At 36.2% G+C, this 15,535-nt stretch overlaps 1 protein-coding gene across 12 annotated transcripts in view; it reads left to right on the forward strand.

The window, feature by feature from the left end:
• Positions 1 to 15,535, forward strand: part of ANKRD44 (ankyrin repeat domain 44) — a 145,585-nt gene that overhangs the window by 87,671 nt on the left and 42,379 nt on the right. For all 12 annotated transcript variants that reach the window (XM_058188118.1, XM_058188127.1, XM_058188084.1 and 9 more), the window contains 6 exons: positions 1,000 to 1,142; positions 3,140 to 3,352; positions 4,460 to 4,538; positions 8,391 to 8,505; positions 9,725 to 9,807; positions 12,331 to 12,448. In XM_058188118.1, the coding sequence (XP_058044101.1) occupies positions 1,000 to 1,142; positions 3,140 to 3,352; positions 4,460 to 4,538; positions 8,391 to 8,505; positions 9,725 to 9,807; positions 12,331 to 12,448 (751 nt within the window). The remainder of the gene's footprint in view (positions 1 to 999; positions 1,143 to 3,139; positions 3,353 to 4,459; positions 4,539 to 8,390; positions 8,506 to 9,724; positions 9,808 to 12,330; positions 12,449 to 15,535) is intronic.

The following is a 15,535-nucleotide window of genomic DNA, read 5'->3' on the forward strand; positions in this document are numbered from 1 at the left end:
ACCACATGCCTCCCACCGACCCGCACGCCTCACAGAGAGGGACTTCTCAGGTGCCGTCCGCCAAACAATGTCGGCTGGCGGCCCCAGGAAGGGCCTTCTGTGGGGCTCCCACACTCTGGAACGAGCTTCCCCGGTTTACGCCAAATACCTGACCTTGGACATTCCGTCGCGAACTGAAGACACATCTTTATTCGCTGGGCTGGCTTAAATTGAATTGTTGATGGGTTTTAAATTTTATTAATTTTAAATGGGGTTTTTAGTTTATGGCAAATTTTAATTTTCAGGCTAATTTAAATAAGTTTTTTAATTGCATTTTAAACTGTATATTGTATTGTTGGTTTTATTTTGCCTGTACACCGCCCTGAGTCCTTCGGGAGAAGGGCGGTATAAAAATCAAATAAATAAATAAATAAAAAATAAATAAATAAATCTAACTGAAAAAATGCAACTTTTGAATTGTCTTAAAAATGCAAGTAAGCCCAAAGTAAAATACTTTGAATTTAATAGTGGAATTAAAATAATTTCTTTTTTTAAAAAAGGGAAATGATTTATGTGAAGATCTCTTCAGTATCAGATTTTCTAAAACTGGAATCTTGGAACTGTCTGTGGTTGCTTTCCCTTTTCTTTTTTCAAAGGGCTGAAGATAACTTGGAGGGTCATAGATCAGTATGTGTGTGTGTGTGTGTGTGTGTGTGTGTGTGTGTGTTTATAACAATTAAACTTCCATCTTCAGATACACAGGTTTCATTGGTTTTATTGTCCTGTCCAGGAACAACGATCATCCTGGATTTTTTTATATTTTATATGCGTCGTATAAAATTAGATCTCTCAACTTCCTTCAGTTGTCTTAAACACACACACTAACAGTTGTCTAATGAATGAGCATATTTTGTTTGAAATTGAGTTATGAACCTAGAGTGGCATGCCAACAATGAGGACCATATTAAATTGCAATGCTGAGATAGGCAAGAAATACTACATTTTCCTTGTCTTTTTTAGGCCACTTGGAAGTTGTTTCATTATTGATCAGTCATGGGGCTGAAGTGACATGTAAAGATAAGAAAGGTTACACTCCACTTCATGCTGCTGCATCCAGTGGCCAGATCACTGTAGTGAAACATTTGCTCAATCTTGGTGTGGAGGTAAGAAGTTGTTAATACTACTTTTAACAAGCTAGTAAAGATTGATTTGTTGTAAATCCTGACTGTTGAAGCTTTAATTCTTGCATAGAATGAATGCATGGCCACCTTTTTAAAATGTGTGCTATCTTTGACAAGGTTGATGGACCATTCTTTGGATTATAAATTATTTTAATTATTCTGGATAATGATATTATCCATAGAACCGTGGTAGAGCACTGCAGGCTAATTCTGCTGACTGCCAGCAGTTCGGTAAATCGAGTCTCACCGGCTCAAGTTGACTCAGCCTTCCATAGTTGGTAAAATGAGGACCCAGATTGTTGGGGGGCAATATGTTGATAAACTGTTGAGAGAGGGCTGTAAAGTACTGTGAAGCAGTATATAAGTCATTGCTATATTAATATGGCATAGTTGTTGAGAGGGACAGCCACAAATGTAATTCTCCAACTTCCTTTGTCCCTTAGACTTGATATAATAATAAAAATATATCATATAGAAGTGCTACTGAAACATGTGATGTGTAACTGACCATATATGCTTATACTGAAATGAGGATAATTGCTCCTATATGATTGGACAAATTTTCTTCATTATCTCCCTTAATTTATTACATAAATAATCTGTTTCAGCACTGACAGCTTTAACCTAGATAACCATGCTATTTTTTGTATTCTTTTCTTTCTTTCTTTTTCTTTTTTTTCTTTTTCTTTTCTTTCTTTCTTTTTCTTTTTTTTTAATTTACAGTTTCTCTACTTGGAGAAGCCCAAAACAGTTTCTCTACTTGGAGAAGCCCAAAACAGTTTCTCTACTTGGAGAAGCCCAAAACAGTTTGTAACAGAACAATAAAGCAACATTAAATAAAGCCATCGAAGATCAAACCAACATACCTTAAAACAATAACAGTACAACAATTAAAGTTCTTTTTAAAAATTATTTTAAAATGAAGCCAAAGAAGCAGCCAGCCCCTGGAATTATGCTATTAATGCTAGAGCAAAAATTCCAACGTTGTCTTAAATATTGCGTAAAGAAGACTACATGGGGACCAGCCGTATTTCCTTTGGAACAAATTTCAGAGTTGGAATAGAGTGCTGGGATGGGAATGCAGTCCAGTATCTGTCTCTCTTTAAATGACAGCATATTTTGCCAGGATTGTGCTTTAAAAAGTCAAAAGTTTATATTCTTCATACTACTGTATAAAGTATGTTTTTAGAACTGGGTCCATAGTTCTGCAAGTTCCTATTATCTCCCCTGCTTAAATCCAAATTAAAATAGTCTCATTCAGCTTCTTCCAGGCCTGCTTTTAATTGATGGCCACATTTCCACTGTTTTGTTTGTTGGATGATAGTTCTCCTAACCTCAGAGTTTGATATCAATATTATAATAACAAGTTCAGAAGCACACACCCTTGTGGAGGGTATAACCTCTTTTTTTTTTTGCTTTATTCATAAAATTGAATGCTTAAAATTTGTAGCCACAGGAGGGAAATCATTATGTTGAAATTATTTTTTTCATATGTTTTATGTAGTCATGTGATATTTAGGCCTTTTATTGTATGAAACAATTTTTCTTGAAGAAATTCATTACTTTCTATTTGAAATATTAAGGACCATTTTATCTTTACTAGAACCTCTTTTTCTTTTACACACACTCGTATGGCATAGTTAGTATTTTATAGTTATAACAGTTAGATTATATTTTGTTAATTAATAACAAACCCTGTGCTGCAATTCTCCAGCTAAGTCAACACACAATGTTCTCTTCTAGTATGCTAAAAAGAGCTGGAAGTCAACCCTTCTTTTTCTTTTTCGTCTTCTACCCCATACTCTCTCCTCTTCTCTTTTCCCTCCCCAGTTTCCCATTATTTTTATTTTCCTTTGTATTTTATGTTGTGACATATTAATAAATAATTTAAAAAATTGAAATAACACACAACGAGGCATGGGCTAGACAAAACTAATGTCTTAATGTGAGAGATTTCATGTGATCTTTTGCTGTTGCAGATTGATGAAATGAACATCTATGGAAATACTGCCCTTCATATTGCTTGTTATAACGGGCAGGATTCTGTGGCTAATGAGCTGATAGACTACGGAGCTAATGTCAATCAGCCTAATAACAGTGGATTCACTCCCCTCCATTTTGCTGCTGCTTCTACTCACGGGGCCCTTTGTCTGGAACTACTTGTGAATAATGGAGCAGATGTAAACATTCAGGTAAAATTATAGGTTTCACATCTCTTTCTTTTGATTTCCATTTCTTACATCTTTAAACAGCAGATAAATGGAATGGAGATCAGGTAAGTGAAGGTTATGTGTTACACCTACACATTTAAATGCTGAGCTTTGAGGTATGCCTGTTAAATACAGAGTACATTTCTTTTCTGAACAGCATGGGAGGCATGACTATTGAAGGAGAAAAAAAAATCACGACTATTGAATTTTTAACTTTCCAATTCAGACATATTCTTTCTGTGCAAAAATCACTTGGAATGGATAACTGCTACATTAAAGTCTCTCTGGACAGCAAGATGGGCAGATTATAAATTTAATAGGTGAATAATAAATAGATACGAATTTACATGGAGAACAAAGAAAAATGAGGCAGTGTCCTTCACACGGTTCAGAGGTGAAGAATTGAAACCAAGGGCTGTTCAGCTTCTCTTAAATACTGCCATCATTAAACATGTTGCCCATTATAGGTATTCTATATATCAAATGGAATCAGAAACAAAATGTTCCTTTCTTGCTCCATCCCTTAGTAGGATTATTTCTAACTACAATACTGTAGTCTGAAAATGGAGGCATATGTTTCTTCTTCCCCACCTTTTCTTGCAATATTATTTAGCAGGTTGGCAACCATCCCTGAATCTTTTTGTTTTATAGTATCGCTAGATAATTTAGAGTTGGGAAGAAAAAAATAAGATTTGTGGGGGGAATGGGATTCATTAGGTTACTGCTATGCTGTCTCTTTTTAGAAGAGTATGTTAATTTCTTCTTACCCATCTTATCTCTACATTTTAAATGTTTTCAGAACAAGATCCCAGTTATTTATTTAAAAAATTCCCAAAGACCTGTTCAAGAAGCAAATACAGTGTACTGTACTCTGTTCTATAAAGTCTTAGAAGCTCACCGAGCCATAAATGTTAAGGTCCTTTGAATATTATTTTAATTGATAAACATCCTTCTTTCTGTGTATTTAGGAAGTGTCTAATGTTGCTATTTTACTTCTAAACATGGGGCATAAAGAGCACCTTAAAGGAAATAGGCACTTCACTACCAATAGGTGTGATCTGTTTTATGTTTGTTTTTTTTGTTTGACAGAGTAAAGACGGGAAAAGTCCACTGCATATGACAGCTGTCCATGGGAGGTTTACACGGTCACAAACTCTCATTCAGAATGGTAAGCTAGTATTTTTAATATTGTATCATTTTAAAGCATCTTTACTAATTTTGTCAAGTTTTAATCTTTAATCTTTTTAGAAAATGAACAATTGTATATTTTCTTTCTTTCGGATATACAGTGCAAAAGAAGCAAGAGTGAAAAATAGAAAAATTTAAATTTTATTGTAACTTATTTATTTCTTTATTTATAGTCAGAGACAACTGAAATGACTAAGAAGAGAAATAATAAGTAATAAAATGAACTTAACAGAATCTATACTTAATTAAGACGTCAGCAGGGTAAAATAGTAAACCACAGCAATGGCAGTTAAGCAAAAATTAGCAACCCTTCTAGAAATTGTCAAAGACCCACTAGATAGAGGGAGGAGAGAATATTGTCAGTAACAGAGTGAACCTGTTGTGTCCTCCTCGCCTCCGTCCGAACAATGGCTTAATTAGCCGGCTCTTATCAGCTCTGGCAGCAAAAGAATCAGTGTCTGCCAAGAGCCCTCGATAATTGCCAAGAGGCTGGTGAGTCACAACCTTCAGCTCTAGTCAATCCGTGGATTTGCCTGATACAAAGAGACACACCAGCTCTTGCTGCCTTTTATATCCTGTGGGGTGTGGCTCCATGACTCAGCACTTCCTAGGCCTGCCTCTCCCCTGCTTCTGTTGTTCTCTTCTCTCCTACCTATGAAACCTAGGATTCAGCCAAGCCTGATTGCTGTCAGCTGGGTCTGCAGGCGTGGCCTGGGGGAGGGGAGAGTCAGGGGAAGGAGGCCTCATTATCTCTTTCATCTGGCCTGCTTCTGGCTCCTGGAGCTGAGCCAGGGAGGCCGGTGCTCCCGAGGTAAGTCCTGACTGCCCTTCCCCCTCACTGTCCAAGTCACTTTCTGGCAGCAGGCCCAGCTCCGAGTCACTTTCTGGCAGCAGGCCCGGCTCCAAGGCACTTTCGGGCATGGGGCCAGGTTCGGGGGCGGGAGCCACAACAGAACTCTTTCAGCATCAAGTGCTGAAAAGGGAGCACGCACGTGCGCAGGCAGCACCAAATGCTACAAAGGGAGCACTTTGCGCGCTTGTCAGGACTGTGACCAGGAAGAGGCACTATCCAGGGGGCATGTACGTGCTGGATAAGGTACTTCCAGTTTCCAGCAAGTGTTCCGGTTACTGCCGCACATGCATACATGCCAATCAGCTGGCCAGCATACATGCTCAAGCTGGAAAACGGAAGACCAGCTCTTCCGGTTTCTGGCACTGCCACACGCACAAAGGCCAGCTGATTGTCACATGTGCCAGAAACCCAGAAGAGGAATAGGTGATGCCGCACGTGCCAGGTGACATGGCTTCACGTGCCACTTCAGGCACACATGCCATAGGTTTGCCATCACAGGTCTATAAGATTAGGGTTAGGGTTAGGCATTTTTAGTTTCTTGTTATTTTTTTAATGTTCATTGAGTTTGCAGACAGTTGCAGAACATCTCCAAAGAAGATATACAATAAGCAGGGCACAGTTGGAATATCCATAAATCTGGTGTAAAACTACTATTTTTTGATTGCTCTGTTATATGGAGAAGTTCTCATGATTAAATTTATATGTTGGTTCATCTCTGACAAAGTTGCCAAAATAAATGTGGTGGATATGGAAATCTTAGTTTATAAAGTCAGGAAAATACTAGAAAAATATTTTTAATGAAGCTAAAAATTCTGGCATATTATGCAGGTTTTCTACCAAAAATAGTACTGCCCTGAGTTCTCTCCATTTGCCATCGTATCATGAATAAGGTTCATTCCAGGTCATGATGTTCTCATTAAGAAAGTCTTTGTTTCTACTTGAATGCTGTCCAAGCTGTTCTTACGATGAATTATCAGAAAGATAGTACAAACTGGAAACAGTTTTAGCCCTAAATACTAATAATATCTACTGCCTTCCATCAAGGAAATGGTTTTTAAATAAAAAAACCTAGATATCTGTTTGCTTAAAGCTAAATAAGAATTTTGCAGCATATTTAAGTTTGGTATTGATCAATGAAATTATCATTATCAGTAAGAAATGGGGAAATAGTAAAAACAGCAAATATATATTTGACATATATTGTAGATATGGATAAATACACACATGGATATCAGTTTAAAAGGAAATACAGCCCAAAAATCACAGTGAGAATTTAGTCCACTATATAGTTTATTACTATGAGTGACCCAGGAAATCTACATCAAACACCCTGGGTGGGAGATAATTTCTCTCTCTTTCTCATTCTCTTCAGCTTTTTGTCATTCTGTTCTATTCAGAGAAGGAATAGATTGCTCTTATCAGAAGTCTGAACTTACCCTTTAAAAAATAATTAGTCCTCTTATACTAATCCATAGGGACTAAATATTGTTTTTAGTTTTAGTAATATTTTTAATTATAAAAATATTGAGGTGGCAGGAACCTGTAGCTCCCTGCCCAAAATCTTTCTTCAGTTTCATGTGGAACTGAATTGTGTAATAAAAATGCAGCAAACTCATTATAGTTTAAATATAACTGACAAAGCAATAAAAATTACTAGCAAGCCAGAAGCAGACTGATGAATTTCTTAATTTCATTAGCAAAATGTTAGCCCAAAAAAAAGAAAGAAAAGAAAAGAAAAGAAAACATACGTCAGGCAGTATGAGTTGGCTAAAAATTCATGGGAAATTTTGAATATGAGCTAACTTATTTGTCAGATTTACAGTACATACCTGGTAAATTAATTAGAGAAACTTCTAGATTGGGTTCCTCCAAAATGCTTGCCTAAGTAAAAATGGAGATGAGTTGTACCAGAATCTGTGTTATATAAACTTTTATTTATTCAAATTCACTTTTGAACATATTGTCTTACAAGTTCTGCCTTTATAATTTATGTTGTAAAACATAAGACTTCTAAATATGCACTCAGTTGAACAGGTGAAAATTTACAAGTATTTAAGGGTAATATTTTGAACTACCTATAAATGCAGGACTCACGTGCAGCATATTGTTCAAAATGCACAGAAATTGTCAAGATCCCTGAAAACTTTGTAACATTCTAAAAGTGCATAAATCATTTTTGCTGCATTAAAAATATTTTTGGCTGGGGTTAAGGCACAACTTCTGTGCAAAAACCGAGTTGGGATCACATAAACTTCTTCACTACATTGGAGAGGATGCAGCCTAACTGTTAAGGAAGGTATTTGAAGGCCAAATGTGGTTTTTGCTGTAAGGCCTGCTAACTTAATCTGTGACTCTTACTTGGACATGCATCCTGTCATATTGATTCAAACTATTTCCTCCCTTTTGTCTTGGCACTCTTTATTTCAATTGATAATTTTGTTTACATTTAAGTAAGATATCGTATGAGAAATTAAAATGCCACAGAATTGTCTTTTTCTTCTTCTTTTTGAATTGGTCAAGTCCTTCATTGATGGAATTTGGTACTTTGTAGTTCATAATGTTCAGGGAACCCAACCATTGCCTTAATGTGTTATGGTGATCAGGCCATCATATTAAGTCATAATGTGCTCTATTTGTGTGGAATTATGGTTTGTTAAGGCTTGTTAGCAGTTTTTGTGTACCAGTATCAAAATTGTATGGTAATGTACTTTAGTTGCCCTTTCAGGATATATAACACTAGATGTAATCATGTAGAATTTCTTGATTAGTAATATATGATATAGTAATTCAATAAATTCATTGCTAATGTTTTCATATTTCTATCTCAAATAAAATATTATAAATAGTGAAAATAGTGTGTCATATCTTCTACTAGATGTATGGGTGAAATTCTCTACTCCTTGCAAATAGTTGTTAGTTTTTCCATTAAATTGCACTTGATCCTTACATAATATTTTCATATTCAAATGACATATCCAGGAGGTGAAATAGACTGTGTTGATAAGGATGGCAACACTCCCCTCCATGTGGCTGCAAGATATGGACATGAACTTTTGATTAATACCTTAATAACCAGTGGAGCTGATGCTGCCAAGTAAGTTGCTGAAGAAGTAATATTCCAAAATGTAAAATTATATCATTAATTTTAGAGTGCATCATCACTTTGGATTGGGAAGATGGCCTATTTAGCAATTGTTAACAATATTTAAAGTGGATTAATAGTTGCTGAACCCTTTTTAATTTGTTAACCTCAATAATTCTGTATGAGACAATAGCTTTGACAAATTGTTTACAGTTGTAATTAATACAAATTAAAATATATTTATATTTCATATAAATATGAAATATATTTCAAATATATTATATTTTATAAATATTTATATTTCAACTTTTACCATTTCTATACCTAATATAATATGATTGGATTGTACAACTCAGAACTATTGCTATATTTTCTTTCTCGTAAAAAAATACCATTAATAGTTATTATTTGTTTAGATATAGAAAGAAGGTTTAGAAGGATATGATTTACAATATTTTGGGCTTATTCCTATATGAATTTTAATCCATTCCTTTTCTAACTGCTGAAGATAGAAATGAACATCAGTGAGAGAAAAGGGTTCAGCAATCCAGGTTATTTGCTCAAAATTTCTATTTCATGCTTCAATGACCTGTATGTTGATCAAATAAAACACCTCTGTCAGTGCCTGAGATGTCCAGTGAAGTGAGAATCCGGCTTGGAATCATTAGGTAGACATCAATGTCAGGATGGGATAATATATTTGGGACCTAAAATGAAAATTTGAATTGTTCTTTGTCAAGATCATTTTGTGTCCTTCCAGATTGGCATCCAGAAGTAGAAGCTTTGCAAATAGAATGCTTGAAGAAGTAAAGTTGAAGGGCATTATCTGAGATAATCATGTGTAGGGGGGATGAAAGAGTAAATAACTAAATTTGACTTATTTATATTCAGATAGGAAATTTTTAAGACGTAACCTGGACATTGTGTAATAAATTATTCTAATGAATCCCAGTAGATTCTTCCTGTACTTTTACAATCTGCTGATAACATATTTGTATGACAGGGAGATCATAAATTGGTTCTGGAAAGGATTGTTATTTAGTAAGCAGGAAATGTTTGTAAAGCTTTACCATATATCACTAAAAAACATATTTCCGTCTTATCACTCTGAAATAAACCCAAATTTCCCTGTAGCAAATAGATTTAGAAGAGAGACACATACGGAAAGACAGGTCTATAAACTTTATTTGAAGAAATGTTTATATCAGAGGTTGGTTTGTTTGCTTTGCAGATGTGGCATCCATCGTATGTTTCCTTTACACTTGGCAGCACTTAATGCACATGCTGACTGCTGTAGGAAGTTGCTTTCATCAGGTAAGCAAAGGCAAAAGAGAATGTAAAACTAACCTGGTGAATGAGCTGGTTATGTGTCACTCATGTATGGCCGCGTACTTAGCAACTCAAGGCCTTACATTTTGTTTCAAGCACATGCTGTTGTATGCTTATATGTGCAAATCTATGTGTTCCTATTTGACTGTATACACAATCCTGTTTTATGCATTGTCTGTGTTTAAAGCATGCTGAATGCTGTCCCCTTCTTTAATGATCATAGAGAATGGTCATTCAAGCACCCGTTATAAGATATTGTACTGTTTCTGGAGGAAAAGAGGGAGTGATTTTTGTCATTTGCTGTTCTATCTGCGAAACCTTGCAAAATCTACAGGCAGGGGGGACAAGGTGGAAAGCAACTCTATGGGTCTTGATTGTGGGTGGAGGAACACCGCTACAATATTAAACAAGCCTTTGTTAAACTGAAATCCGTTCTGTGAATCAAAGGAGCTTTTTGTTTATGAAATAACCACCTGATTACCTGGTAATAAACTGGTTCTTTCTCAATAATTTGCCACAGTGTAAACCAGGATTGTGCAAATTTTGGTTCTTAGTTCTTACCACCACCAGTAATTTACTAAATCCCCAGCTACTTCTGGTTATCTCAAGCAAATGACAATGACTTCTGTCAGTCAAAATAAGGGTAACTTTACATCCAAACCCGAATTGCAAACTTTGAGAGTGCTCATAATTTATTTACTATTCTGGCTTGTTAGAGGATTTGCAAATTTCACCACTAATGGTAAACTTTCTATGGCTGTTATGTTTCTGATTATTTTTCCATTCTGGCTTATAGGTTTCAAGCTGGAATATCTGTGAAGTATGTACTAGCTTGCTTGACTGTTACCTTTAATAAACCAGAATGCTCAACAAATCTAGTTTAATAGTAAGCCAATAGAATCTACTTTAGAGTAGACATATGTAAGGCTGTTTCTTTTTTGGTTCCCAGATACAAGACAAAAATTGTATAAACGAAATCAGGTTGTCCCCGTTTGGTAACCTTCACTTGTTTTGTTACCATATCCTTTGTCGAGAGTTTAATCTTATTTTAAATTTCAGTGTCATTTGGTTTTTATTATTGACTTGTGTGGCACTGTGCAGTCCTATAGAAATACATAAATAATAAACTAGATTAAAGGAGGCTACATACAATTATTTTTGTCTCATAAATATTTTTGATGTCATAAATTAGGACAATTTAATTCGACTATATGGGAGGACCAGACTTACAGCAAGCAATGCTCAGGGACTGTATGTGCAATTTTTCATCTCCATTTTTGATGAGCAAGAAGAGAGACAACAGAATTAATGGCTGTTTTCATTATCCAAGACCAATATGCTACGCTTTGATTTTGGAATATCAGTTTCCCACAATATGGGCTAGTCCAAGTGCCCACGTGCTCTCCAAAATTAGTGAAGCAGCGGTCCCTTGCTCTGGCCTGCCAACTAGGTCTTGTCCTCCATTGGGCAAAATCTACCATCAGTTCTAATCCTTACAAGATGCCTTTCTGTAGAGGGAGTGTCTGTTATTTTGTTCGTTAATGTTAAAATCAGTACAATAAGGCAAAGGAAGGATAATGGAAGCTGCTTTTACAAGTACATTTTTAGACATTTTTAGTAAGATAGTTATTTGATTGCATTTTCAAATGCCCAATATTACAGCAGTTGTATTTCTAGAATGGACGAGATTGCAGAAGTGTGGGAGAACTATGATGAATTTCTTTAATCTCTGAGTTCATTATCTTTGTCATCATCATTATATTAAACAAATATTAAATCTAAATTCAGAGCTGTAGAACATGTTATGTGAGGCTCAATTCTTTTTTTATTAGTCACTTCAAACAATTTGTGGCCTTGGCCATTTTCCTTTGTTCCATCTCTCTATGGCAGAAGCCCCCCATAACTTCTGGTGAAGGAATGAGATGGGGATAATGCAGATAAAGAAGCAGACAAAAATCAATTTGACATCCTTGTGTCTATTGCCTTAAAGGGAATGATAATCATTTCCCCTTTTTTGCAATTTCAAAGAGATGATCCACCCACTCCTTAATTGTAGATTTTATTAGGTTCTTGCTGCAGTAAAAATGTGCTGCTCTCCATACAAAATATCTGTCCTCTAGAAAGTGATTATTTCCTGTTCCCATGCAAAATCTGAAGCCATTAGTAAATAAAAACTCTCTTTGATGCATGCTGAGGCAATTCTTGTGACTTCCTCATTTTCCTCACAGAGCTCTCTGCCTTCATGCCTGCTGTCACTTCTCTTGAAAGTCTCGTCCTGAAATGCCTGCTGCATGATTTAAATACTTCAATAGCAATGGGGTGGATGTGAAAATAGATTCTTTTTGACTTTATGGTTCTTTTTTTTTTTTTCTGTAGCGGCCAAGCTTGAACAGCCACTGTCCGTTTCCATAACAACCTCTTGCTGACTACAGTTGTGTCTTCATTCTGATTTTTTTTCCTGACTAACTGATTTTTCTGTCTCTGCAATGTTTCTTGCGGTTTAACTAGGACAAAAGTATAGCATAGTGTCCTTGTTTAGTAATGAGCACGTGCTGTCTGCAGGCTTTGATATAGACACCCCAGATAAATTTGGAAGGACGTGCCTCCATGCTGCTGCTGCAGGAGGGTGAGTAGTTTTGAAATTACAACTGCAATAGATATATGTAATTTTAGCCCTGTGGTTTCCCGGCAATTTTTTCCCCCAAAGAGAAACAACAAAATGACACAAAAACTACTGTAATTTATGAGGCCCCTGTTTTGTATGGAATGCATGAGTGCTCGCACACACGCACCACATACCTCACTTTAGAGGGGAAAAACCCACCTCTTTTTGCACATAACAAACTATGTTTGTTTTGCTTCAGTGAAGTAGGTATCACTGTTCCCCTATCACAGACTAGGCTTCCTTGCCTTCAACTGGTTTTTCTTCCTTTTTTGGTCATTGTATTCCTAACCCATCACACAAACACTGCAGTTTATCGTGCTGAAAACTTTACAATTGAATCTTTACAAATTAATGGCAGGTTCTGACTCTTGCATAAAATGCTTTGACAGGCCAAATATTGTGGGAACAGATCAAGAGAAGAGAGATAAAGCCCAAATTGAGCCACTTCTCTTTTGCCCCTTTTTTATCCACTGACATGTGGGGACATTTTGCAATTCTTTCAAGGGCTAGGGATCATTCCTCTTTACCATTTAAAAGGGCAGATTTCCCCTTACCCAGAAACAAGGGTTGCCATTCCAGTGTATTGCAAGGAATCGGCTGCTGTGCCATAAAGGAAAAGCAGGACAGAGACAGTATGTTCATATCCATTCCCTTACTGAGCCAGAATTCTTTCAGGTTTCTACACTTGCAAATTTGAATTAGCCCAGATAGCAGTAAACACACACATACACACAAACACCCTAAATGGACATGCATTCAAGGGCAAAAGTTATATTCTAGGTTTATTTATTTTCTCTCCTAAATGGGTAGGATTTCTCTTCCTTGCACATTCAGGCTAGACCAGACTTTGTTCTTTAATATAGGCCAAATTGTAAATTACTGTCCTGGAAAACAGAGTTGCCAGACAGAAAAGAAAATAAACACCCATAGTTCCTCAGCCAATCACTCCTTTTAATAGAGTGCTCTTTCCCTTGTATCAAAGGCAAGCTATAAAAAAAGAAGGGTGAACCTCTACCATTCTAAAATTTATGCATCTGAAGACTTGTTTTAAGAGATGAGAGAGGGAAAAGCAGGCCACAGACTACATGGACTGCACAGTAACACAGTTCTTCCAGCCAAGAGCTTGACTGAAGAAGAATATGAACTTCATTCCTTTAGTTACACTTGAAATAGCTGATGGATCAAATTTATTTCAAGGTTTCTTAGCTCATTCAAGACATTTCTCGGCAGAATGTTCCCCTGCACCTTATAAACGTATTGAAATGATCCAGAGCTGTGCTTTTTTTCTTTTTATGCTGTTCCTATTCATCACAGTAGGCTGTGTGCAGGATAACGTCATGTCAAAGGGGTCTTGAACAAATTAAGCAGTGTTAAAATGAGTAGAGTGCAGTGGTTCTTTCTGACTAATGAGATTTAATTTAATTTTAAAAGAATGCTCTTATTATTCACGTTTTTAACAATTAAGAATTGTCTAAAAGTTAAGGGGGAAAAAGATTCTTAATAGTATGCATCATAATTCTGAATGTGGCTGGTAGGTATTGGCAATAGAGAACAGAGCAATCTCTGTAGATCTGGGAAGGATCAAAATGAAATGTCTACTTCTTTAGCCAGGACAGAAAGAATAGTGAAACTAAGGGACTTCCTTCCTTGAGCTATTCAGCAAGACATGTCCTTCCACACATGGGAAGGAAACAAGGTATTGCAGATGCAAGCCTTCCTATTCCTGCCTTGCTTTCATTGCAATAAGCATAACTAGGACTCCTCTAGAGTGAAGCTCTTGTATGCTGGCCACATGAGAGGACCAGTTTGCTATAACAGTTGAGGTACTGGCCTAGAAATCAGGGAACTGATTGTAGTCCCACCTTAGGCATGACAGCCAGGCACTGTCTCCCACAAGGTTGCTGTTATGGAGAAATGAGGAGGGGAAAGAGTATTATGTATTTTTGCTGCCTTGAGTTATAAACTATTAAAGGCCAGATAAAAATATAATACATAAATAATAAATAAAAATGTGAAACATTAAGATGTTAAGATTCAGCTGTGAACTACTAACAGCTGTTTCGAGGGTTATCTTGCTAAATGTATTTATCTGGAACTAAGCTTCTCTGAACATTGGTGAGGTATTCTTCTAAGTCAGGGGGTCAAACTCGCGGCCTGCAAGCCAGATGTGTCACGCGCTGGCCATCCCCACCTCCATTTTAGTGAAGGGGGAAAAAGTCACGATATGTCACGTGACGACGTGACAACGCGAGTTTGACAGCCCTAAATCGGCAGATTTGCTTATGTTTCATCAATCAGTGAGATTTAAATACTATTTTTTTAAAATAAAAAGACCATTCTGGTTCAGAAACCTGAATGTATTGGAAAGTGCCAGGTTGGAAAAGGCTGAGCTAACACATGATGGGTTCTTGTCTTAAAAATAAAGTGCTTTATTGTCATAGCAATCTTGACAATTTTGACAGGTGTATGTCCACAAATTATTATTTTGTTTTTTGTTAAGTAGCTACTCCATTGTTTCAAGCAAAAGAACTCAGCGCCCATTATGTTCAATCAGTTCTGAATGTGCAGTGAATAGTGACTATGAAGTTAAGCCTTTACAGTAGTTTAAATACACTCAGATTATTTTTGGAATGTTTTTACCTTTGTACTTGCTAACATTCATACCACTATATCACAGAGAGGAGAAAAATTAGAATGTTTGAGTACAGCAGTGGATCAATATTTGGCCAGTCATAAAATATAGTAATGTATTTTTTTTCAAGAGAGTTGAATTAAAATAATATGCTATGCAAATTTTTTACCATGATGTGCATGTTCATCCCACTGGAGAAGGTTTTTTGCCAATTTTAAGATTCTCAAAAAGGTCACAGGAAATATGTACTGGTATTTGGTATGTTTCTATCATATCATCTTCAGTACTTTCAGAACATATAGTTTTATGGTTGATAAAGCTTAATTAGAAATTAATTAATTAGAAATTAGCAGGTCTACCTTAATAAATGAAGCAAGACTTCTGTTTTTAATAGTGCAGGGCTGGTACATAAATTT

Source organism: Ahaetulla prasina, chromosome 1 (assembly GCF_028640845.1).
Source record: "Ahaetulla prasina isolate Xishuangbanna chromosome 1, ASM2864084v1, whole genome shotgun sequence".
Lineage (NCBI taxonomy): Eukaryota > Metazoa > Chordata > Lepidosauria > Squamata > Colubridae > Ahaetulla > Ahaetulla prasina.